This window comes from Pterocles gutturalis, unplaced genomic scaffold (genome assembly GCF_000699245.1).
Source record: "Pterocles gutturalis isolate BGI_N339 unplaced genomic scaffold, ASM69924v1 scaffold50526, whole genome shotgun sequence".
Classification (NCBI taxonomy): domain Eukaryota; kingdom Metazoa; phylum Chordata; class Aves; order Pterocliformes; family Pteroclidae; genus Pterocles; species Pterocles gutturalis.
In genome coordinates, this window is record NW_010107342.1 from 1 (window position 1) to 24,065 (window position 24,065).

General features: G+C 39.8%; 1 protein-coding gene across 1 annotated transcript in view; it reads right to left on the bottom strand.

The window, feature by feature from the left end:
• Positions 1–903: 903 nt before the first annotated feature.
• TMEM241 (transmembrane protein 241) overlaps positions 904–24,065 on the bottom strand; it is a gene marked incomplete at both ends in the record, with an annotated part of 27,881 nt that continues 4,719 nt past the window's right edge. The window contains 10 exons of the mRNA XM_010088061.1: positions 904–973; positions 2,226–2,260; positions 9,413–9,448; positions 10,448–10,493; positions 12,489–12,537; positions 13,642–13,693; positions 15,070–15,095; positions 16,483–16,560; positions 19,754–19,835; positions 23,851–23,928. Coding sequence (XP_010086363.1) covers positions 904–973; positions 2,226–2,260; positions 9,413–9,448; positions 10,448–10,493; positions 12,489–12,537; positions 13,642–13,693; positions 15,070–15,095; positions 16,483–16,560; positions 19,754–19,835; positions 23,851–23,928 — 552 coding nt within the window. The remainder of the gene's footprint in view (positions 974–2,225; positions 2,261–9,412; positions 9,449–10,447; positions 10,494–12,488; positions 12,538–13,641; positions 13,694–15,069; positions 15,096–16,482; positions 16,561–19,753; positions 19,836–23,850; positions 23,929–24,065) is intronic.

Sequence of the window (24,065 nt, forward strand, 5' to 3'; positions counted from 1 at the left end):
TTTATATATTATATTTATATATGGTTTTTTAATAGATATATATTTCAACTTATTCATTAATACCTGATTGCAAGTTACCTGTGGCGTGGATAGTCCACCCTTGAAAAAAGCCATTTTCATACCAAAAAACTATGTACCCAGGGAAATTACTTACCAATCATTTTTAACATCCCCTTTTAATGGAAAATCCAGATACAATTAAGAAAATCTCTGACAATCAGGAAATATTTTTGCCATCAGTTAGCATGAAAATATTTTTTCCCTCTAAAAAGAAAACACTTCAATTTGGCAAAAGACTGGAGAGGAAAGACAGGATTAAATTTTTTTTGAGATAATTTAAACCTATTGAAAACATACTTGCAATGTCCTATGAGAATTACACTATTGGGCAGTGAACTTTTGCTACTCAAAATAAAGGAACGCTTGTTAAAGCTTTTCCCTTTTACCCAAAAAAAGCATTCTGCCAAATAACAAGATGTACAGGCAAATAAATCCATGTACACCCATATTCTGCTGAAGACTAATACTTTGCAATCACTGCAAACAGCAAGTTTTAAAAGGGCTAATCTGTCTTGAGAAGCATTTGAGAGATGCTATTTATCAAAGCTTTGCTACATTAGATAAAAATTATTTTACTGGTGACTGGAAACTTGCCTGATCATAATGCACTCACTCAAATAAACACATACACTTCCAGCACATTCGAATCTCAAGTCTTCAAATGCATATCCACAGATATCCACAGATGCATATTCTCTGTAGTTCTACTGGCTTATGCCAGCAGAAACTAGTATAACCAAGATTTTGCACACTTCAAAATTTTTAACTGTGGGTCAAGATTGGAAGTCAACAGGATCTCTTATTTTGAAAACATTCACATGTCCTGTTATAGAGGGAGGTTACCTGGCGCAGCAGCTACTATGAAACCTGTAGAAGTACAGGAACGGAAAGTCCAAGGCACTGAGGAGATCACCTGAGGGACAAAGCAATATGCTCAGTGGAACACAGGGGAAAAAATTACTCACTGTTACAAGCAGAGGAACAGCAATTATATGAACATTACTAGTTTAACATTCCTTCGAGCCTTTACAGCTGGCTGACTTTTCATTTATGATGCTTTCCACATTTCTAGTGTGTTTAATGATTTCTCTCTGACCTTGCTTCTAGCCAGTTCCTGCCTTTGGTTAAAAAAGGGGAAAGGGATACGTAAGAGCATTCCTTGCTAGCACACAGAAGATCTTGCTTAAGCAACAGTTGCCAGTGGATAGACATGCATGATATCCACTTATTTTATTACAGAGCTCATGATAGTTCCTACTGAAGCAACAGGAAACACAGACATATGTTGGCTCCTTCCCGCTCTGGCATTTGAACTCTTGTCACACAGAGTAAGTTGAGAGGTTTAAAAAAGTTCTCCCAGATCCAATCAGAGCTCTTGAGTACTTCCATTTCCAGGAACCTGGGCCCTGGCTGCTCTTAGTAGCAACAATTCCCTGGAGTTCTCCAGCCTTCAGGCTCTACAGATTCACAGGAAGCTCCATCTTTCACTTTTTGAAATGCAGGACTATTTTGCTTAACATATCTGTCTATCTTGGTGGGGGAATGCAAAATACACCCCACCAGGCAAAAAGTGGAATTTAAATTTATTGAAATGCTTCTTCCTTTGTTTTTCTAACTGAGCAAACATCTAGTGAAAGCAACAGGCAATCATCTTTATCCTTCTAACTATTAAAACACCAATCTGACAAGAATATTAGCCACCATCATATATTCAATTTCTCCATTTTTTGATCTTTCACTACCTCAAATGCTGCCATGGGCTGAAGCGATGAGATACATCTTATGAAAACAACAGAATGCACAGCACTGAGGGCAGTGCAGGGAAGGAAACTCAGTTCTACATGGACCGCTGAGACACTGCTCTGAAGAGGACATGTTCACCTAGGGAATCCTTGTTCTTTACCATGCACCACCCCGAAAGCTGTTCGTTGTCTGTCCCATGCTGCTTCTTGACAAGGGGCAGCTAACAAAGGTATTGGCAAATATCATGCACATTACACGGTGTTAGATACCCTCCTCTCTTCTTCCTACAGGATATCATATTATTGGTCACATTCCGGTTGGATTCCAGGGCTAAAATCCTATAGGGTTTGGCCTCAAAAAACATGCATGGAAAGGAAAGGCAATAGGGAAACCTAAAAAAGGAACAACTCAATCCACTTTACCTGCTGGATGGGATGCAGAGGCCAACAGCACCACACTAAAAGATAAAAAAAGATTAACTGCATAATACAGAATTCATTACATGGCCTGAGCATTAAAAATTGACAGCCTCATGTTTATTTTTTTCATGGTGAAACTTACTCCAGTTAAGTAGAATAACTGAGGCCTAAGTATCAATTTAAAAAAAAAAAAAAAAAATTGTTTGGGAAGTAATGTCCAGGGTCACCTAATACAACCTCTCACCTGAAGTGGGACTATCACAAATATTTGATCATGTCTTCTCAAAAAGCCAAGTCCCAAAAACCTCCCAGAATGGAGATTCCACACCTCTCTGGGTAACTTGTCCCAGGGCCACTCTGCCCTCCTAGTGAAGAAGTTTTTCCTGATGTCCCATTTTTAAACCACCAAAGTTGCAATTTATGGTGGTTGTTCCATGTTACATCATCTGCCACTCCTTAGAAGTTTGGCTCTGTCATCTTTGTAACTCCCTTTCAAGAAGGTGTAGGCAGTGGTTGCACCTTGGTCTCCACTTTGCCAGTCTCAACAACACTAGCTCCTTCAAACTCTCCTTGCAGCAGGCCATGTGCTCTGGGTCCCTAACAATGTCAGTAGTCCTCTGCTAGATCTTCAATTTCTCAGTGTCTTTCTTGAATAGATTATTCCACTTGCAGCCTCAGCAATGCTCGTAACTTCTCTTGATCTGATGGCCACGCTCCTTCCAATGTAGCCCAACCCATGGTTTGCCTCAATTTGCCATTAGCATGCACTGCTGCCTCATACACGTCTCGGCAACCAAGTCCTTTTCAACAGACCTGCTGTTCAGCCAGCTGGTGACCCGACTGAGACAACCTATAGAGAACTGTACTTGCATCCGGACTTGAGTGTCTTTCTGTCTGAGGAGTAATTTCAGCTGTGTGTGTACAGATGTCTGCTTTATAGGGATGTGCATATATTGCGTATGAGTCAAATAGAGTCTTATGTGTGTGATCCTGCATGCACTGCACATTCATGTCCAAATGTCAGTTGGAGAAAGGACAAATGCTGCAAATAAGCATGTTTTTAAAAACTCCATGAAAATAAAACCAAGAACCAGCCCAAATGATGCACACTTTTCACAAAGATACAAATGAACAAGAAAATCAGCTGTGACCAGCTCTTTACCTGGAGTACCACTTCAAGATTTCTGAGGTCCTACAGAGACTTCATCCTCTGAGTTTGCTGTACAGAGGCTGTACAGAGCCTTTTTCAGTGCTACTGATTCTTCCTGTAAATTTTTTATTTCCAAATTTTTTCATCTCATGTTAGGTTAGAAGCCTACAGAAACATATTCAGGGGCACTGTAAGATGGGAGAAGCATGCATATCTCCAAAACAGAGCTACAGCTTCCTCCAATGACCAACAACATACATCCATGACAAACACAAAGGACAAGAGGGAGAAGGAAAAAAAGAGTATCTGGAGATGTTGCTTCTCGATAAGCAGCAAGCACTGCACTTACAAAGGTAAAGGGACATTCATTAATGTTATGAATGCTAAAGCCAGGCAATTTTCCCTGGCTAATTATCAGTGACTCTTACAGTTCACTAGGCCAAATAATGGCAGCAAAGTGCCAACCCAGCCAGCGGAGGAATGGAAGCCTGCACGATGAAAAGTTGAGGCAGAGAAAGAGCTGGAAGTGGTTCCTAACACACAAGGCGATGGCTACAAAACTGAACTCGGTGTAAATGAGCTACCCCCAGTACCTGCAGCAGTACAGTATCATCCATGTGGTGCTTATACCAGGCCAACTCCCTCTTCCAGCACTAACACAGCCACCATTTCCAAGCCTGCTCGCTCTCAGCTGGTCCCAGTTCTCTACGTGACCAGGCTACTGTGCTCAGCGGCCTGCCCTTGGCACGCTTTGGTGAATCTCAGCATCATTTAAAGAGGTGCCAGTAGCAAAAGGGACTGCAAAGAGCATGGAAATTCTGTGGCCAGGGAAGCCTGGGAGGGAAGCCGGTCACTGAAATCAGCCACGAAAGACAATGGGCTGAAGGAGGACATGGTTCATGAGTGACAGGCAGGCGGATATTTTAGGCTTAACATTTTATACAATGTCTTTGAAAGGCATCAGCTGGTATAGTATGTTCACATTGTCAATATTTATGTATGTTTTTTAAAAGATGTGGTAGTCACAAAGATATTAAGGCAAAGCAGATCACTTACAGTAGGCAATTCCCCCCGCCCCTCCTCCCCACACAGGCCAGGAGGAATTCACAATAAACGGGCCCAATTCCACAGTTTCCTGGTAAAGAGGGAAAAGGAAGCAAAGGCCTATTGCTTTTGACTGAATAACAGAGAAAACAGGAGACTGGCAGGGCAAGTGAAACTGTATCAACAGTGAGGAGAATTATGACTAAGCCATGTTTCTCCACTTTTTGCATTACTAATTTTAAAATAAAAAAACAGTGAGATTGGGAAATGCTCAGAGAGAAACTTCCTTCTGCAACCAAGAGGAATTGATAACCCTACCAGACATCCCATGCGTCGATCCAAAGAAAACATAGGAGGAAAACAAAACCTTTGTGAAGTGCGGGGCAGGTTAAGGCAAATGGGTTATATGGCATTAAAACTGTACCGTAACTCTGCTCTGAACAGAACATCAGTACCAAAGACACAATGATGCTGTAAAACCAGATCAGGGATTCAGAGGCTTCCAGCAGGACAGTCTGGGCACAAGGCTGCAGCAAAAACAAAATCCCTGCGCCAGATTTCTCTGCTCCTCTCTTTTTCCCCAATACTGAGGCCTGGGTCATCTGTGGTTTTCTTTCTGGCTGAAAAGAGCTTTTGTCAGCAAGAACAGCAATTTATGCCTGCAAAGCTATCCTTCCCTATTGCAGAAAATCTAGTGAAGCTTTTTTAATTCACAAAAGTGACAGATTAGCAGCGCTTCCAGAAGCCAGATGTAGTTTAGCTGCACAGAGTAGAGCCTTTACCTCACACCTTTGTCGGTGCCATTGATTCACCATTTGAAACCCCCCCTCTCTAAGCCTTTGTCTTCTCCTCACCAATGACTGCCAAGCTATCTGGCATGCCGTTGTGAACAAACGTCAGACAGTGGCAGATACTGGGATGTACTGAAACTTTCTCTTCCAGGTTCCCCACAAGAAGCAACATATTTCTACCTGTCTCAGCACAGGAGAAAACCCAAGATGAGGCATCACCTGCTTCTAAGAAACATAATGTATCCCTCAACATGCCAGGTAGACATTATACCCCCTCCCCTCCTATGTTACCCCTTGCCACCCAGCTAGGTGGGGAGAAATCTGGCTCCCTCCTTGATAAAAAGTAGGGGACTAGACAGGAATAAAAGGAGATGCAAGATTACTGGAAAAAAACACTAGGAAGTAGAACACTAATGAAGAAGTCGAAGTGCAGGGAAATACAATACTGCAGTAAAAAAAGGTGGTGGGAATAAGACTGAAAGATTAGAAGGAGGTTCTTGGAAGTACATTTTCCCTCTTCTGTTCCTCCCCCTCCCTGCCCCACATGCTTAAACACAAGGGGGATGGATGAACAAGATGGGGTTGGGCACTGAGAAGCAACACCATCCCTCCCTTCTCAGCATAGAACAGCTCTGCTTTCCCTCCTACATTTGTTCCTGGTCTGGCTCCCTTCTTAGAAGCCATTGAATAATCATGCTGTAAGTGGTGAAGTGAGAAGAACACCACACTTGCAACATCAGCAAATATTTCTTCTGACTTATTTGGTTCTGGAAGGTTCCCACTCATGTACATTTGCTTAAGACAGTCTCCCCTCCCAAATTGTTCCAGATCTCAAAACAAGAAACAGTGCATGGCATTTAGGGCAGCATATGTTACAAGGGAGACTTTGCTCATTTCAGTTGCACCTCTGGAAGCGTTCAACAGAGCCAATACAGTTAATGTTTCTTTTTAATCTAACCATGTATTTTTTTAATCTAAAATATTGGTACATTGTAACATCCAGTAGCTTGGAGCAGAACTTTTAATTTGCTCTATCCAGTCAGTCTCTACACTCAGAATACAACTATGCTTTCATACCGAAAAGAAACACTTTGAACAGCCTCTATTGTAACAAATCTATATATTTTCCTACATATTATAAAAAATTTATTCACCAAAAGGGTTATCAAACATTGGAACAGGCTTCCCAGGGAAGTGGTTGAGTCACCATCCCTGGAGGTATTTAAAAGACTGTAGACATGGTGCTTAGGGGTGTGGTTCAGTGGCAGACTTGGTAGTGTTAGGTTAACAGTTGGACTCAACAATCTTAAGGGTCTTTTCCAAGATAAATGAGTCTATGATTCTAAAAACTATCTCACCGTGCCCACATAGCTGCTCTCTTTTCCCCACGTAGCTGCATGTCAGCTGCCTGATCTATGTTAGGAATAAGGAGCTATAAAGGCCTATTGATAACAGTGCTAATAGGAGAAAGTTGCACTGATACCACATGAGCAAGTTTCTTCATAAATGCTCATACAGATAAGACAACCAGTACACGCTAGACTGTCCTGTTCTGGAGGTGGAACTGGGATTCTCTGATGGCCAAAACAGTCCTCAAGGAGCCCTGAGTAAAGGAAGCAGCATCTTAACACATGCTAAATCACAAAATTTATTGCTGGGCACCCTCTGACAGAGATAAGCACATACTTAGAGTAATTCTGACCTAGAACTGCCAGTGAGGATTTAGCACTCATTGAGAGAACGTTCAAAGTAAAACGCCCTCTACTCAGTGTGACTTAAAAATACTTTTGACTGTTTCCAACAGAAATTAAGCTTGTGCAATCAAGCTGTGTGTCCATATACATACATAGTTCTACATAGCTCTCAAACACACTGACCAGCTTCATCCAAATTTGGGAAGTGGTAGTCATCTCCAAGATAACTGCATGCATGGAGGTCTCACAAAGAGACAAGCCCTGCCAGTGCCTTCTGCAGCAGAAAGATTTCAGCCCCATTAGACACTGGAGGACCTTCATGGCAGTGACATGTCATGAAGGCTGCAAACAAGGACAGAGCTTCTGCCAAATTTCACACCTTTTCGTACATCATCAGCTATTATGACAAAACAAAACTCTAAAAGAAATGAGATGTCACTTATCCCACTGCCCATGGTGCTGTTTGTTTTCCCTAGACAAGATGAGGTCCAAATGCTATGGACTGCAATCTTCTCTAACACATAGAAATGTATACATACATACATATATAGATACATAGACATAGATATCCACAGACCCAAGTCAAGTAAATAAGCATCCAGTCTTCCACCTCCTCTAAGCCACCTGTTTTCCAGCAATTGCTTTGCGCCATCATCTTGCAAGCTACACTGACCTTTAAGCCCCTTAATGATGAAAATCTTTGTAAGCTTTGATAGTATTTTTACTTTTAAGCAGATGCTTTAAAAAGACATCTTCCAATTTGCACAATTCCATTGTTGTTTTTCTGGCGCCCTTGGGTTTTTTTTGTTTTTTTAAAAAAGAGAACAGTTTTAAAATACACCTCAAAGTTCCTTAGCAAGAAGTTTCTCCCTTTCAAAAGCCTCTAAATCAATAATCAGACTTCCCATGTAATGTGTAACTCCTGCTCTCTGCTGGACACAACTTCACAGACTTCAAAGGATACCATCAACTAACACAGCAGGGAACCCAGCCCTGACTTTTCAATCAAAGCTGCAAAATTAAGACATTCAGCTAAACTCTGAATTTAAAGGTTCAGGCCCAGATGAAGTTTTCAACTAAAATGACAACTGAAAACCATACACGGGCAGGTGCCAAATGAAAAATCAATTTATTTTACTGCTTGTTTCATCATTCTCCCTTCAATGCAAACAGCTACAGCTCATTCAAGACTTCATGGGTTATTTCTGCACACAGCAACATAAGTTCCATGACTAAGTCTTCAGAACAGTTTCAATAAACACAGCTACTTTCTTTGAGTAAAATCTATTCACTTTGCACTTCATAGTAGATGGAAAACAACAACTGACTTAAACAAGAGCCTTCTTCAAGCAAACTGATATTCCGATATTGCTAATGCATGGGATCCCAGGGAATAGACACTGGAATCACACAAACCCAGAATCAGAGGCCTGCATTACTTACTCATCAAAATGGGAGATTTGACTGAACTAAGACAGAAAGAGATACACCACATTATCATGTTGATGATGCTCGCAAGATATATGTGATCGAAGTGAAGTAACTGTCCTACAGTGGTGTCCCTGATGTGTTCCTATCAAGGATCTTCAACGTGGTCAGACAAGAGCACACATCTATCAAATGGACAAGCACAACTTCACTTTTGTTAGGCTTATTCCTAACTTCTGTTCTCCATTCCACTCCTACCCAAACTAATTTATGTATTTAATTCAATTTGACCATGCTTTCTTAGAACTTAGTATCTGTGCTTCATAGTGTTCCCATACAAATTTAGCTACCATTCCAAGAAAAGAGGTCAACATACACAAGATGTGATTATGGATGGAAGAGAATCTAGTCAAGTCTCTACACACCTTACTGCAAACAAAGCCTCACAAAAATCTAGCCGAAGCCATGCACATCAAATGCTCTGGCTTATACAACTCTTTGAGGAAAGGACTGATTTTTTTTTTTTTTTTTTAATAAAAATCACTGGGGAGTCTGGTCAGTGATTCAGGCTCTTTCACTAACTACAAAGTAACAAGCCACTTTTATATCTCCAAATCAGCAAAACAACTGAAAGTCTGAATTACTCAATCCCACTAACGGCACTCTGAAAAACCAGTTACTGCTCATGTTCTTTGCACATCTTACTTTTGTAATCACTACCTCCCCTTTTGGCAATTTTGTACAAGCTTTAGTTTCTGAAGTGGGGAATTGTCAGGGAGCTACTCGGTAAATATTATTTCTGGAAACGATAGATCACTTCTGCACATGGTGATTAAAAAAATTCATAATTAACACCTCGTTACTTCCCCAGGTGTATATTGGCACGTCCACCTATAACCAGCGCCAAAAAAATTCAGCTGCTATAAGCCATTCAGCTTAGCACTGTTCTTTCAGTGAATGTCCTGCTAAATAAACACATTTAAGTAGTGGTAGCTATGAGTTTCCTAAACAAGCCATGGCTGAAAATGAAAACATATACCACATAAAACTAGCTATGGTGCGTCAAAGGCTTATTCATTTTACCTGAATACATAGTTGATGTACTGTTGGTCCAGATCACTGGGAGAGAAGGGAAAGAAAAAAAGGTGTTCTTTTAGTAATGCAGTTCATTTGGTATAAGAGATCAGTATATGAAGTAGTATTATAACACTGTAATATTACAACATATTAATATTATACAATATATGATGCAATGTTATAATTAGGTAATACTGACATTATATTTTAATCACATACCTTACAAATATAATCTATTCATATCATATTATCAATATATTGATCAGCATATTAATTTGCACATCGTTTGCACATCAATTCTGTTGTTACTATGTCAGTGGGAGTCTCATTTAAAGTGAAGATAAAGTGGGACTGACTAAAATTTAGACCCTTTAAACAGAGATGGAAAATTGTTTTCAAATAAATGAGCTTATCCATATTGTATACATACATGTATTATGTACATATAGATAACATGCTGTGGCAACATATCCATCTCCATCTACACAGACAACTCCAAATTATAGACATTGTGAATATGTAATGCCATCTGCTTTCAAAACAACTACTGTCTGGCTGAAGTTCTAACACGCACATGGGATTACTGCAAGGTTTCAAGGCTTTTGAAGTACTCAGCCACTCCAGTCCTGTGCAAGTCACCAGCTGCTAAACACTTTCGAGACTGTGTCACAAAGGTAGATCCTAACAGATTCAAACCACGAAGCTTTCACGGCTAACACAAACTAACATTTCTTCTTAGTGCCCGTACCAGTAATTAAGGGTTCTTTTTCCAGGACTGAGTCATCATCCTTTGATAACACACTGTTTAAAACTGATTCAGTGTTCGACTTCGCAGTATAACTATCAATAACCACATACTATTGTCATCAATAATAAATAAGGCTCCTCTTGCAAGAGAAGTCATTAATGATTAACCAAGAGTGGCCCAGCTCATGCTGATAACGCAGAGATCCCTACAGTTTACCTGACTGCTATGCAGATGTGTCTCTAACCCTCTTTGATAGCAATCTTTCTTTTTAAAAGAATATGAAAACACATTACCTTAAAGAGCTAGGTTTCCATAACTTGTGAAATACTTTGTAAGCCCCTGTAATTGAAATGACATGCGTAACTGTCATAACATGCAATCATTCTGAGAAACAATGCCTTGTTTGGCCGTGGTACCAGCAGATGTGGAACCTCTCTGAATTACAGTTCAGCAACATGGCACAAAGGATGTCCAAACCATGAGTAAAACGAACCTATGGCTTCAAATTAATGGCTTTCAAAGTGTTATCATCTGAGGGTACTGTCATGTTATGTGTTTCTGCAAGTTGTCCTGAGGAGACAACTCCTAGTCCATGGCAACTACAAGGGAGTGTGTGTGCACACATGTGTAAATACATACAGAAAAGTGTGACAGAATGGGTTCTTCAGCCTACCCCATTTTTTGTGTAACTTCTATGATGTGTTCATCTATGTAGACCCCTACAACTGTTGGCTCTGAGCCGTCTTTCCTGTCCAGAGTTCTCTCAGCTCTAGGGTCTCCAGGTTCTTTACATTCTTGACCTACCCAGCTCTTGGTTAGCTCCCATTTCTATTCTGGGAAAACCTTCAAGCACTCAAGGAAGGAATAATACAGCTTCAGGGTATATTTTTTTCAGACCCTTTCTTCAAGGCTTTGTGGTGGGTTTTTTTGATTCACAAAGAAAACCAGAACATGAACAGCAAATCCAGTAGAACACCATGTAATAGATGTCCTCAATTCTGCCTCCATTAGCCAAGCTGAAGGGTAGAACACATATGCTCCCTCTACTGCTCTCTCTTGATTAACTGTGTGATAAGTTAGTTCATCTGTTGGCCCTTTCTTGTAACATCTTTATTCCATGTTAGTTGATAGGAAATGTAATTATGCAAAAAACCCCCAACAGTCTTATCAACAACTTTCTCCCAAAAACAAGACAAACAGAAAGAAGCTATATTTTGAGCATAAACATTATGTTGGCACTCTCTACATGTTTCAAGCACACAGAAGAGGTCTCCTGAAGACTCTCTAAGCAGCTTTCCACCTCCATGGCCCAGCAGTGCTTTGCAAATGAGATCTCTTAGCTTTGAGAAGGCAGTTACAGCAAACAAGTATTTGAAGTGAAAAAACCCTTAGCTTTTTGTTTTATATAAATAAGCAAATATTTACCATATAACTTTTCCTAAAGGAAAAAAAATTACATTATTTCTTATTTGCATGTTAACAGCATTTTCCAATGGGATCTCTAGACCTCCCTAGACATAAACACATATAATCATATAACCTCTGCCCTGAAAATTATACAGTATGAACGGGCACAAAAACAAGGAATAACCCCTAATTTGTAGACAAGACTTAACATATGAATGAGTCAGCTGCTAAGTCTACAGGACAGCTAAGAACTAAGTACAAGTCCCTTATTATCCAGCCTAATGCTCCAAAAGACACTAATCTCCTAGTTAAAAATTTCTACTCTTGTTTTCTTCAGATTTTCTGGGTCTTGCTGTTTCTAGCTTTTCAGGGAAGAATTATGACTTATCCAAGTCAATGTTTAGTCTGAAAAAGACAAAAGAGAACCTGCAACTCATTGTTAAAATTTTTAAAAAAATGCATATGATTGCATAAAAAAACCCCCAACATTTCAACATCTTTCCTCTGGGAGAATATTCCATTATATGTTAGAATATTTTTGTCAGTTTTTAAATAAAATCAGTGTGTGCAATAAAGCTCCAACTACAAGTTATTGCTTAGTTTTTTTCATGTTTCTTCTCCCCTCAGAAAGAAGTGTCTCTTAGTAGGCAACCATCAAAAACTCCCAGAAAATCTTAGTGCTGATTAAGATTGTACGTACATTTTCTCATCCACTGTTAACTGACTGCAATATCCAGTTTATTTTGTTGTTGTTTTCAACAGAAAAGCTATAAAAGGAATGCACTTTATCTTTACTGAGCTTCTTCATTCTTTCCAAGTGCTTCTTAGATCAAGAACCTTAAATATCAATAACTTCATAATAAAGCTGATTTGCTTCTCCAGCATATTTACTCTTCCTAATTCTTCTTCCAAAAGAAAATGACTTACCAAGACAGATCATGTGAATTAGAGCCCATAAATAACCGTTTGGATCAAACTGCAATAAAGAAAACCAACATAAGTAAATGCACATTCATGTAAACATATGTATCGCTACTTCCCTGCAGTCAGCTTCACAAAGCAAGCAGAGTGAGTGGGAGCTACGCTACAAAGAGCGTCCCACTTAGAGGCCTGGCACGTACCAGTTACCCGGGCTCTCAGATAGTCTTGGTGAGGATAGGGACTATTTATTTCAAATATGTACACCATTTTAAACAACTTGGGAATATGGACCCCCTCTGTTTAGTCTCGTATTGGCAGCCAGGGAGGGGCAGGAGCATCAGAGGAAAATCACTAAGGTTTTTGTCTTGTCTCCTTTCCCCTCTCAGCCCCTGCAGCAGCTAAGCAGTCTCGCTCCGCAAGGCTCTCATGAACCGCAGGGTATCCGAAAGATACAGACAACTGCCTCTGAGCAAGGTAGGCTCTCTTCACAATCCATAGGGAAAAATAAACATTTTTAAGAGGAGTCCACCTGGCATATTTTAGATATCTGCTTTCAGGAGAGATGAATTATACACCAGCAGTTCCTACTCTGCACTGTGGACCATGAAGGGAGCTAGCACAGGTGCAACACTTCTAATGGCTACACTTGACCAGATGCATCCAGGCAAGTTCCTAGATACATCCCACCTGACTTTAGCTAAAGTATCTAAAACAAGGAAGTGGCTTTCCTAAGTCTCCAAAAGAGAAAAGCCCCTCCAAGGAAATCTTTGCTGCACAGAGCTACTCTCCAGAGGTACTTCCTTTCTTCAGTAGCTACAGAAAGCGTGTAAAGTGATTACAAAGCTAATTTAGGAACCTCCTGAAAGTACAGGCAGTTAATTCAAACCTAAGTGATTTGCTCTAAACCCTATATGAAGTTAAACTACGGTTTCCCCAGCCACCAGCTTCACTGAAGAGTTGCATTTCTGCACTGCTCAGAGGTTTTACCATGATGCAAACACATTAAAACCAGCAAGACTACAACACAGCACGAGGCTGCATCTACAACGCCTTTGCAGGAATCTCACCCTAGCTTACAAGTAAAAGCTGCATCCTCATATGCTAACAAAATGTCAAACATCAAGGTCTAACTAGAGCTGCTTTACCAAGCAGAGCTCACCTGTGCGTCACATAAAGGAAGGCACACTGCTGCTACCAGGAGGAACAGAACACTGTAGAGAAGAGGAAAAAGAAACAACAAACAAGACCGAAAGCTCATAACCTGGATCTATACCCTCAGCAACTCCACTCAATTTTACACTGACATTTCATTTATTTAATTTTTATTCTATATTTAAAAAGTAATTTCTGCCACCAAAATTAAGTTTTACATCACGAATTCTTCATCACTGATACACCGTAAAGTTGTACGCAAAGAGAAGCAGAAAACACTTCGGCAGTGATGAAACAAGTTTTGTCAGGGAATATTATTCTTCGCTTGCTATCTGGCTTCCCTAGGCTGCTTCAGAAAGCAAAAATAAACTAATTTCTGGCTGTGAATGGCTACCAAAAAGTTGTTTCATTGAGGTGAATTGCCTATTACAACAGTTCCAGCAGAGGTGACTCCATTAAAAGTTACACTGTAACTCCAGAACACAGAGCACAATGGGAGCGAGTGGTACTACACTATAAATGGCTTAAGGACAGCTCAAGTCCTCCTCCAGTCCACCTAGCTGGACTAAATAAATTCTTAACCTGTGGCTGAGTCATTATTTCTACAGGCTACAATGAATACACTGATGTGGAACTTCTGTGGACTGTCAGTATTAGTAATAACAAACATTTGCTTTTGCAGCTTATCTTCCTGCCCTCTAGGGGCACAGGAAAAGACAGAATAAAGATGATAAAAAGCCTGGTATCCTTGACAATAATGCAGTGGTGAAACGAGGCCACAGTAAGTCACATAATGGAAACAACAGGAAGAAATTAGGAAGATGGTGCCCCTAAGTACACTAAATAATAACACAAGATTATCCACTCTAAGTACAGCTAAATGATTACAGAATGTGGAGGACAGCAAAAACATATTCTTCGATAGGATGAGGGGTAGAATGAAACTTTTAATACATGACTGGCTGACTTCTCTTTGTCCCTTTCTGTCTCCTTTTTGAAGCCTAAACAACTAGGGCCAACAAGGGTTGGTAAACTGTGTAGCTTAATATGAATGATTCTAGCAGAACTGGTTATCACCTTTTCTTTCTTAGGAAAGGCATTTTTAGCTATTTTCTATCCCACTAGTTATCTTTCTCTTACTGTTTAAGATTACCTACTGGAACTTCAAACCTGGTTTCATCTCTTTTGCAAAAACATTCTTACTAGCTTTTCTTTAATTTTTATAAGGAGAAAAAAAATCTATCTATTTAAGCAACTGTTAAAAAAAATACATTTTAAAACTATTTAATTACTCCTATGTTGCAATTTAGGCTCACCGCCCACGGGAATGTGCCTTACATTCTTCATTGTTTCAGTGTGCCATTATTTGAAGCAAATACAGAAGCAGGAGCCAAAACAAGTCTGAATCTGAATCTGAGCAGTTTTAAAAGCTTACCTACAGACTTTCAGATGAGAGGTCTGCTGTAAAAAAATAAAATATTATTAAAAAATTAAAATTTAAAAATAAAAACGGTGAAATTGTGCTTTCTCCTTCCAAAACCAGGAAAGTGATGACAGCTGATCTTACTGCACCAAACACATTAAAAATCCAGTGAGCAACACTTAACAGCCCATCACATTTGAGCACTGCTTAGCAAATTTAGTTTGAATAAAAGATCCAGGATTACAGATTAGCCCACTTCATCTTGATTTATATTTTCAAATTACTTACCAGCAGGTAAACCTAAAACCAGATATGATCTTCATAACTGATCCTCAAACTTAGCTTGAACTATACCAAAACTGTGTATCGTATGTACTCAAATATTGAGTATTCTTAATTAATTAGATACCACTCCAGCCAAATCAGTCTTGGTGTAAATTCGTAAGAGTTTCACAATCCTTTGGTTCAAAATTATTCCCCAGAAGCTTCCCAGCAAGACCTATGTTTGCATTATCCTTGTCCATAGTGCTTTTGTTTTTAAAGAGAGGAGGCGTAAGTATGCGAGCTAGAAGGAAAATAGGAAACACTTTGACAGAGACACTAATCAGAGGAAAATGGCACAGGGACATGCCATCTTACACACTGCTATGTCCCCTAGGCACAACCTTAGTGAACTGATCAGTTTGTTAGGAGTATCAAACATGGGCCATTTAGTTATATTCTATGTACACAACAGATGTAATGAACAGAAGAGCCCTTCCACAGCAAGCCAGAGGCCACACTGGAAATGATTTTGTGATTTTTTTCACACAGCAGTTCTCTAGTCAACTAGAAAAGCATTTCATAACCTAAAAAGGAGTATCCCCAATGTAGTGTGTGAGAAACAAACCCAGCTCTTACTAAAGGGCACGGGAATTACTCTCCTGACTTTAATAGGTCTTGAGACAGATTCTCAAGCATTCAAAACAAATACAAAAATGCACTGGTTTTCCTGCATTGCATGTGGAGATGTGATCTATCTATAATCATACAATACACTGGACATACCACACTGGTTAGACCTAAGGACCCAGTCCTCCTCCCTGTCAGCTCAAACAATGAGATTCTTATGTCCGGCATGAGAGAGAGGGGATATTCATTTTCAAAAAGGCAAAAACAAGCAGGGCTGAGCCAGTCTTAAAAATGCAGATCAAACTGGTGATATGCATTTCCAGTGTTTCAGCAACTAAAGGGGGAAAGAAAACATCAATATAGATACTCGTCAATAGCAAAGGTCTCCCTGGGTCTCATTAAAGACTAGCTATCACAGCAAGACTAGAAAAGCACATGGCACTAATGCCCGCGTAAAAAGAAATTAGGTGTCTTGTTACAGGGCAGTTGTATCACAGGAAGTACCTTGAATGTATCAATTAATAGATCAATTACCTCTTTCTCCACAAACTTCTGGAACCCACAGGTTATAACTTCTGCTGTGTTGTGCACGGTGAGGAACACCGGGATTGGCTGCCATTGGGAGAGAACAAAAACACCCAAATCAGTCACACCCGTAGGAGGGGGCACTCCTCTTAGTGGTTTTGGGTTCTGGTTTGTTTTTTAAGCTGTAAATCCATGTCACATCTCCTAAAAGGGACTTTGACCCATTTTAATCACTACTACCTGGCACAGGCATCTTTAAATGCAAGCTCTGCCTGATTCTTCTCCCATTTTCAAATGCTCAGAGAGTTTGTTTGTACACTGCTACCTTGCTGAGATTTGCTCCAGGTTTCTGCTTCTAGTTTTGCCTTTCTGTTCAAATATCTGCAGCTTCCACACTAAACAGTTCTCATTAGTTTTGCCATCTCTGTCTACTAGTACTAAGAATACGGTATGACTCCTAGCAACAGAATTACGGGCAAGATTATTTTAGGTGATTGCTTTCAGTTACTGCTAGGAAGAGCTGCCTGAAATTAGGGCAGAAATATAATAGTTCATACACAAGTGATGTTGAAATTATACCCACTGAGGTATATGGATACCATCCCAACATGAAATCATTAAGAAACAAACCCCAGTGATAACAATAATGAATCAAACACCCATTGCCCCAGGCAAACCCAACCAGAATTTGTGGTTCATAATACTTCCTCCAAATCAGATCCATGGTCTCTCAGGCAGTTGAATCAGAATCAATTCTCTGTTCCAATTAAGATAATCTAAAGATTAAGGCAGTTTTAGGAAGCAGTATTTCCCCACTTGTGTATAGTATTTAAATCCCATGAGTAGAGAATGAGTTAATTTCTTAGTGATGTCCATGACTTTTAAGTCTCAGGTGATACAAGCAGCAAATATCTTTTAAATTTGACTTTGCATTCAGAAATCCGTATTTGCTGCATTTTTTCTTTTCTTTCCCACAAAGCCAGATAAGCATCACTAACTAAACATTTTAAGTCATCATGACAACTGGGGTGGATCCATAAACACAGCAATTATACTAAGGTAACTTTTATCACCTCTAAATTAGCAAGGAATTAAAGTCCCACAGGCACAACTGGCATGAAGTTGTCAGCTCCAGTTTCATCGGTTCTGAAAACCAATTCTTAACCTTGTTGCTGGACAACTGAGAACATAAACCCAGAAGTATCTAACACAAGCATCCTGAGTCTGATTCAATAGGAAATACAAGAAATAACCATACACAAGGAAAGTTCATAGCAGAATTTACATTCCTCCTTTTGTGAAGCCAATTTGTTGGGCTTTTCTTTCCTCCCCTCTGCTTTTGGCCCTTCCAAATGTGTTTTGGAGCCAACAATGGCTCCAGTTTGCCTAGCCCAGTTAACCTCCTCCATATGTCTAGTACCTTTGATGTATTTCTTAAATTTGTGAGTGGGCTTAATGCTTATGAAAAGAAAGGTTTACTGGTTGGGCAGGCAGGGTGAATAGACTCTGTACAAACCCCTCACAGCTCTGCATACTTTTGTTAATGCATCGCAGTCCAGAGCTAAGCAGTCCTCCTCCAGTTCCAGCCCTGAAATCCTGGGCAGGGGAGACTGCCAGCACCTCTAGGGAGAGGCACAAACAGATTAAGCTTGTAGACTTGCCAGTATACAGGAGTGTTTGAAAGTGGGTCTCCTTGGATTTGATCAAAAAAGCACATTTAATTTGTGCTTTAGGAGTAAGCCTACTTAATTCAAATACGCTGCTGAGGTAAGCCAATTCAGGTACTAGTTTGGGAGGCTCCATTTTCCTTCACACTGCATCTTAAAATTGTTGTACACAAAGTTATTGCAAGTAAAGCATCTATGTAGGATTGAATTTAGCCCCAGTACAAGGCATTACATAATAACTATGGCCTAAGACTACTTGTCATTTTGTCTTTCCTCCTAAAAAATGGCCACAGAATCAAGCCCCTAAATCCCTATTCATGTACCAAAAAAAGCCATGCAGAAATGGGAGATGCTCCTTAAGAAATGTTTGGGATACAAATCAAAATCATTCACAGCTCCTCTGCCACTCCAGTGCATCTAACTCTTGAATGACCAGAGCAGGGACAGGAGGGAAACAAGGTAACAAGGGATGACTAGGACATAAGAAGAAATAGCAGAGAGGATGTGATTCATACCTCCCTCCACCTCCCAGGTGAGGAGGCAGAAGAGCTGCTGCTGCCAAGGCTTTACTGCTGTTTCCAGGCAGGGCTCTCCTTAGGGATCTTTGCTCAGTTTACACCAGAGAAGCCCAACTGAACTTGCTTTGACTAGGAACCAAGGGCAAGTAAATGCAATCACCCTGAGAGACAGCTAATCTGGAGGCACGGGGCTTCTGAGCACATGCCTGTGCTTTCTGAAGATCACTCGCATCTGAGATGAGGTACACAACCTTGTTGTTTGTCAGGACAGAGACCTCCAGTCATTTTCTGCCCTGCCTCTCCACTGCAATACTCAAGGGATCACCACAAGCAGAATCTTGTCAAAAATTCCCTTTTTATCCTTCTTGGGGTTTAGGAGCTGGCTGGAGCAAACTCGCTCTGGAGTTAGATTAAGATGCATTGACAGAATGCTGAAGGGAACTAGTGCAGAATCCAGCCTTGCAGACTGCATAACAGCAGTAAAACATTTCTACTTTTTAAAAGTTCATGTCACGTATTTATTTTTTTTTTAAGACTATATCATTCAGGTAAAAAAAATTCAACGTTAATGAAAGCAGATTTGATATTCTCTAAACATTTGGTAGGTTATTGTGATTCAAATGGATCATAAAACTGATTAATCTAACCCTTCCCATAATCTCTTTCCAACTTTCAATTTATTTTTTCAAATCCTGTAAAGCATCAAAAACCTCTCACTGAAATGGTCTCCATCCTTTTCCTGGAAGGATTTCCCCAAGATCCCACAGATCCAACAGCCCCGTTCCCCTTTTGCAAAGTTACTGCTAGTAACTTCCTCAGCTTCTTCCCTACTTGCACAATTCAGACCACTGAGGATCTGTTCTGCAAAACAGTGAGTGCTCTGGACTATCATGGAGGTGCTTTTTGAAACTGCCTACATTTCATAGGATTGGACAGCTGCTCTAGTACCATTAACAGTGTATGTATTATCTAAACCCCTCCTCTCTTCTTTCCCCCCAGCCCAGGAACAGCATTAAACACTTTGTATGAAGGGAATGCTCTTTGCTCATAAAGTAGAGGTAATAAAGAACTGACTTCTACTTGTGCACTTCTTACCAATCTGGACAGTGCCCTCGAGCCAGCATAAATAATGCCCACAAAAAGTACTGAAGCAGGAAGCCACGAAAGGATTTCAGACCTGTGAAAACAATTAAAATCCCATTACTTCACCACATTCTGTTTACAAAAAGTTGGCAGCAGTTGCTTGCAAGCAATATAATAACATGGATACATGTACATACATTTCAAAGGTGTGCATATTAAATTCATTGTCTGATTTTTCAGTATTCCTCCCATTTACTAAAGAAATCTGAGAAAGAAATTAATCCCACACAGGAACAATTTGCAGATGTATTTTCGTTTACGCTTTCCCTGGGTCCTCTCCCTTCAAAATTGTTTGTTTCATAGGTTTTAAGGGAGAGAAATTTAAATTCATTTCAATGCTGTAAAAGGAACGTAAAAGGAAGAAAAACTGACAAATGGAGGCATATAGTGGCGCACTTGCACAGACAGCACACATTTTCACTATGTGCAAATACACTTGCCCACCCACACATCCATTTCTCAGCCAGATTTACAAAGAGATTCTTCCTAGAGATCAGATTGTCTCTGTGGAAGCCTATCTCTTGAGATTTCCTAACGATACTCTTTTGACTAAGCCAAACTCCTAGAGGCAGTTTGACAACTAATGGAGGAATGAAGTCATCAGATTGATCTGATTACTTTTTTTTTTTTTTTTTTTTTTTTGCCCAGGTTTTTGAGCTTTCTGATTTCTTTTTTTTTTTTTTTTTTTTTTTAGCCACGGTTATTGCAGCAGGGTCTGGGTTCAGTTCTGAGAAGGGGCTTCAGAATTTGCACTTTTCCTTTTTTGATCTTGGTACTTAAGGGGAAAAAGGGATCAGGTAGGTGGTAAATTTCAGAGAGAATAATGTAAAATTTTGAGCAAGGGAGGAAAGAAGTAGCAGTGATCTAAAGGCCTGACCCCAAGGTTTCCCAGGACTGAAGACACTGCTACTACCATTCACTCTTCCCAAGCTTTGAACTGAAGTAAAAAAATGTTAGCCAATAATGCTGGTTCTCAAAATGAAACCAAACTACTTGTAGTTCCTTAATTTGGATTACATTTCCAACTAGCATGTAATACTTAAAACATAATTATGGTACCGCTACACTACCACACTTCATGGAACACAAGAAAAATAGACGACTAAACAATTAAATCAGAACAGCCTGAATGAAGATAAATCATGCCCAAAGATTCATGTAAACACAGGCCTTTTTAAGGAAAAAAACCTAAACATCACGTTTCCTCTTTTTTTTAATATATATAATTTTCTAAGACACTCAATCAAAAACACAGGGTCACGAAAACAGAGTAATCTTTAAATTTGCCAATTTCACTGGCATAAATATTTGCTCTCTTTTTTGGGGTAGTCACCATAATTTTTTATAAAAACACTGTTCCTCTTAAGGTTATTGACTTCAACTGGAATTTTACCAAGACTAGGATCTAAAACTGTCACACTTCACTACCAACGAGTTCACATCAGACACCAATAAAAATACCCCCACCCTACTGGAACTGCAACAAATGGAAGAAATGGGGGGGGAGAAGAAAAGAAAGGAGGGCTGGGAAGATGAAAGGAATACACGATGAAAAATGAATTTTTATTTAGAACATTAAAATATCACTCTTTCATGTTCCTCAACACTAAATTCTAGGAATCCCAAATATATCTTCATCTCCAATGTAATACTGCACATTGCAGTGGAAAAGGACTTCAGATGCTTTTTCAATGATGTAAGGGTAGAATTTTATGCTGCCAAGTTGGCATTTCAAGGCTGAAAAAGAACGCATGGATATCTGATGTAGTGTGTCAGCACCAACAATCTGTCTTGTATGTAAACCAATTAGTAGCTTCTTATGTTGTCAACACAGTGATGTACAGGCAAAACAGGAAAGTTCAGTGACATCAAAAAATTGGTGAGTTTGTGGTTGCAGGGCTAGATCCAAAGCCCGCTAAAGTCAATGGATAGGTTCCCCTAAAACACAATCTGGAGCTTTGGTTTAAGCAAGGCTCTGAGCTGCTGCTTAGCTGTGGGGGAAACTCAGCACTACAAGAAACACCAACCAGAACACACAGGACTTCTGTGCCTACAAGGGTCAGGCAGAAGCTGGGTGGCAGATCACAGCACTAGAAGCATTATGCAGATGCTACACATATTTCTCTGCACATCACAGAACCCTTGTATTGAATACAAGTTTTGCAGACAGTCACCATTCTTTAGAAGCAACGATGACGGTGAGAGTCCCTTAGAGCTGGGAGTACTGGGGGGAAGCAGATGAAAAGCAGGATATCTATAAAACCTAAGAGAAAATACTTCAAGTAATGTGTTTTTAATTGGTCTTTATTGTGGACTTTAGACAAAGGGTGATGATCTCTATGTAATAAAATAATTCTGCTGAGACACTTTGGGATAACCTGTACTGGCTCAGAAAGCATATGAGACCAGTCCACATGACAGAAATACTGAGACTTTGTGGAAATAAACAAACAAATGGGTGGCAGTTTACTACTTGAAGCATGACAAGACTAGGGACTGGATATGATATCCTTAAGTACCCCAAACATAGACTAAAAAAACAAACAAAACTGAAAAAACCCAAAAACCCAGATAGATTCAGAGACCAATATTCTGCAAGGGGGGGAAGAGGAAATGTCCTTATCCCAGTGGTAGTACTAAGAAAAATCACCTTTGGAGGGGGAAGGAGCTTGAGAAGAAGTGCTATACAGAAGCTTTGCAACATTATGTGTGTTTGTTGGGGAGTTCTTTGGTTGGTTGGTTTTTGGAGGGTCTGGGGGGGTTTGGTTTGTTGTTGTTGTTTGTTTTTTCAAATACAGGAGAGATGCTACAAGTCCAGTTCCGCAAAGCATTAAAGCACAAGACTAATTCTTCAGAAGAAAGACAGTTTTAAACTCATGCTTAAGTAGTTGGCTCAATTATAGCCAAAACATGTCAGTTCATTCTGGTCATTTCATTCAGTCTATTCTAGAAAAGGCATTCTGTACCAGCTAAAATGACTAAGTTGTTTCTTAAGATGTATTTTAAACCCTTTTCCTATAGTGTGCTGACATCTAGTGGCCTTAAATCAAAACACGAACTAACTTTTCACCAAAACTTTTTCTTAGATAAACACATCCTCTTTAACAGCAGAAAATGGTTCTTGTCCAGTATTTTCTTTCCTGTCTTTCAAGTTTTGAAAAAAATGAAAATCCCGAAATTCATTAGTTGTCATTTGCTAATACAGAATCACTGAAAAAAGTTACATTAGAAGGAAACTCTAGCAGTCAACTAGTCCAATCCTCCCCAGCTTCAGAGTCAAGTCACATTACTCAGGTCATTTACCAATAAAGTTCTGAATACGTCCAGAGATAGAGATTCAACAATTGCTGTGGCTGTACATCTTCTAAATCATATTTTGTGAAATAAAAAAGATACACCACATTCCCTACTGCAGAATGGTTCCACTGGAGCACAGCACAGTATGCTGGATGACTGAGTCGCCATCACACTCAGTTCAAGCAGATGATCTTTGCCTACAAAGCACCTTTTAATTTGGAGTTTAATTATTATACCATTCCTGCACTGCAATGGCCGTTCTTGCTGCATGGTTATAAATGCTAGAGTTAGGCAAGGGTGAATGATTCCCACTTGGGATGCACTTCTTAGAGAAAAAGGCAGATCACATTTGTGGACTTCACTGCACTGAGGATTCGGGGAGGGGTGTGTCAATGCTCTTAACTAACATTACCAAGCTTTCTCTTCCAATACTGTAAAATAATCCAGGGAAGGAATGTGGACAGACAGTTGGATAAGTTATCCTTACAGTTTTCACTGATGGCTATACTTTGATTGTCTTACCAAGGTTAAATTGAATCCACTTCATATTAGTGATCAGTTGAAGTGTGTGTCATTGAACATTCATTAGACTAAAACACAAGAACTCTCCTAAACCTGTGAAGTGGAACACGTACACACACACACACACACCAACTTTTATTTTAGAAAGTTAGTAACTTCCACAACTAAACCAAGTCACAACCCAGCTACAGAAAGTAAGTATTTAGCAGATACTGAAAACCCCACAGTACCTTGAACACAAGTTTATCTCCACCCAGCCCAACTTCCAGGAGAGATGAAGCAGAAGTCCACCCACTAATGTCTGCCACCTGAAATAAAAACAAAACAGCACTTCTGAATTGTTTGTCCTTTTTAACTACATGGAGCATGACCTTAGAATCCACAGCATTTCTCACGGCGCACCCATGACTCTAGTTACCTACCGTTTCTCCAGGTTTCCAGGAAT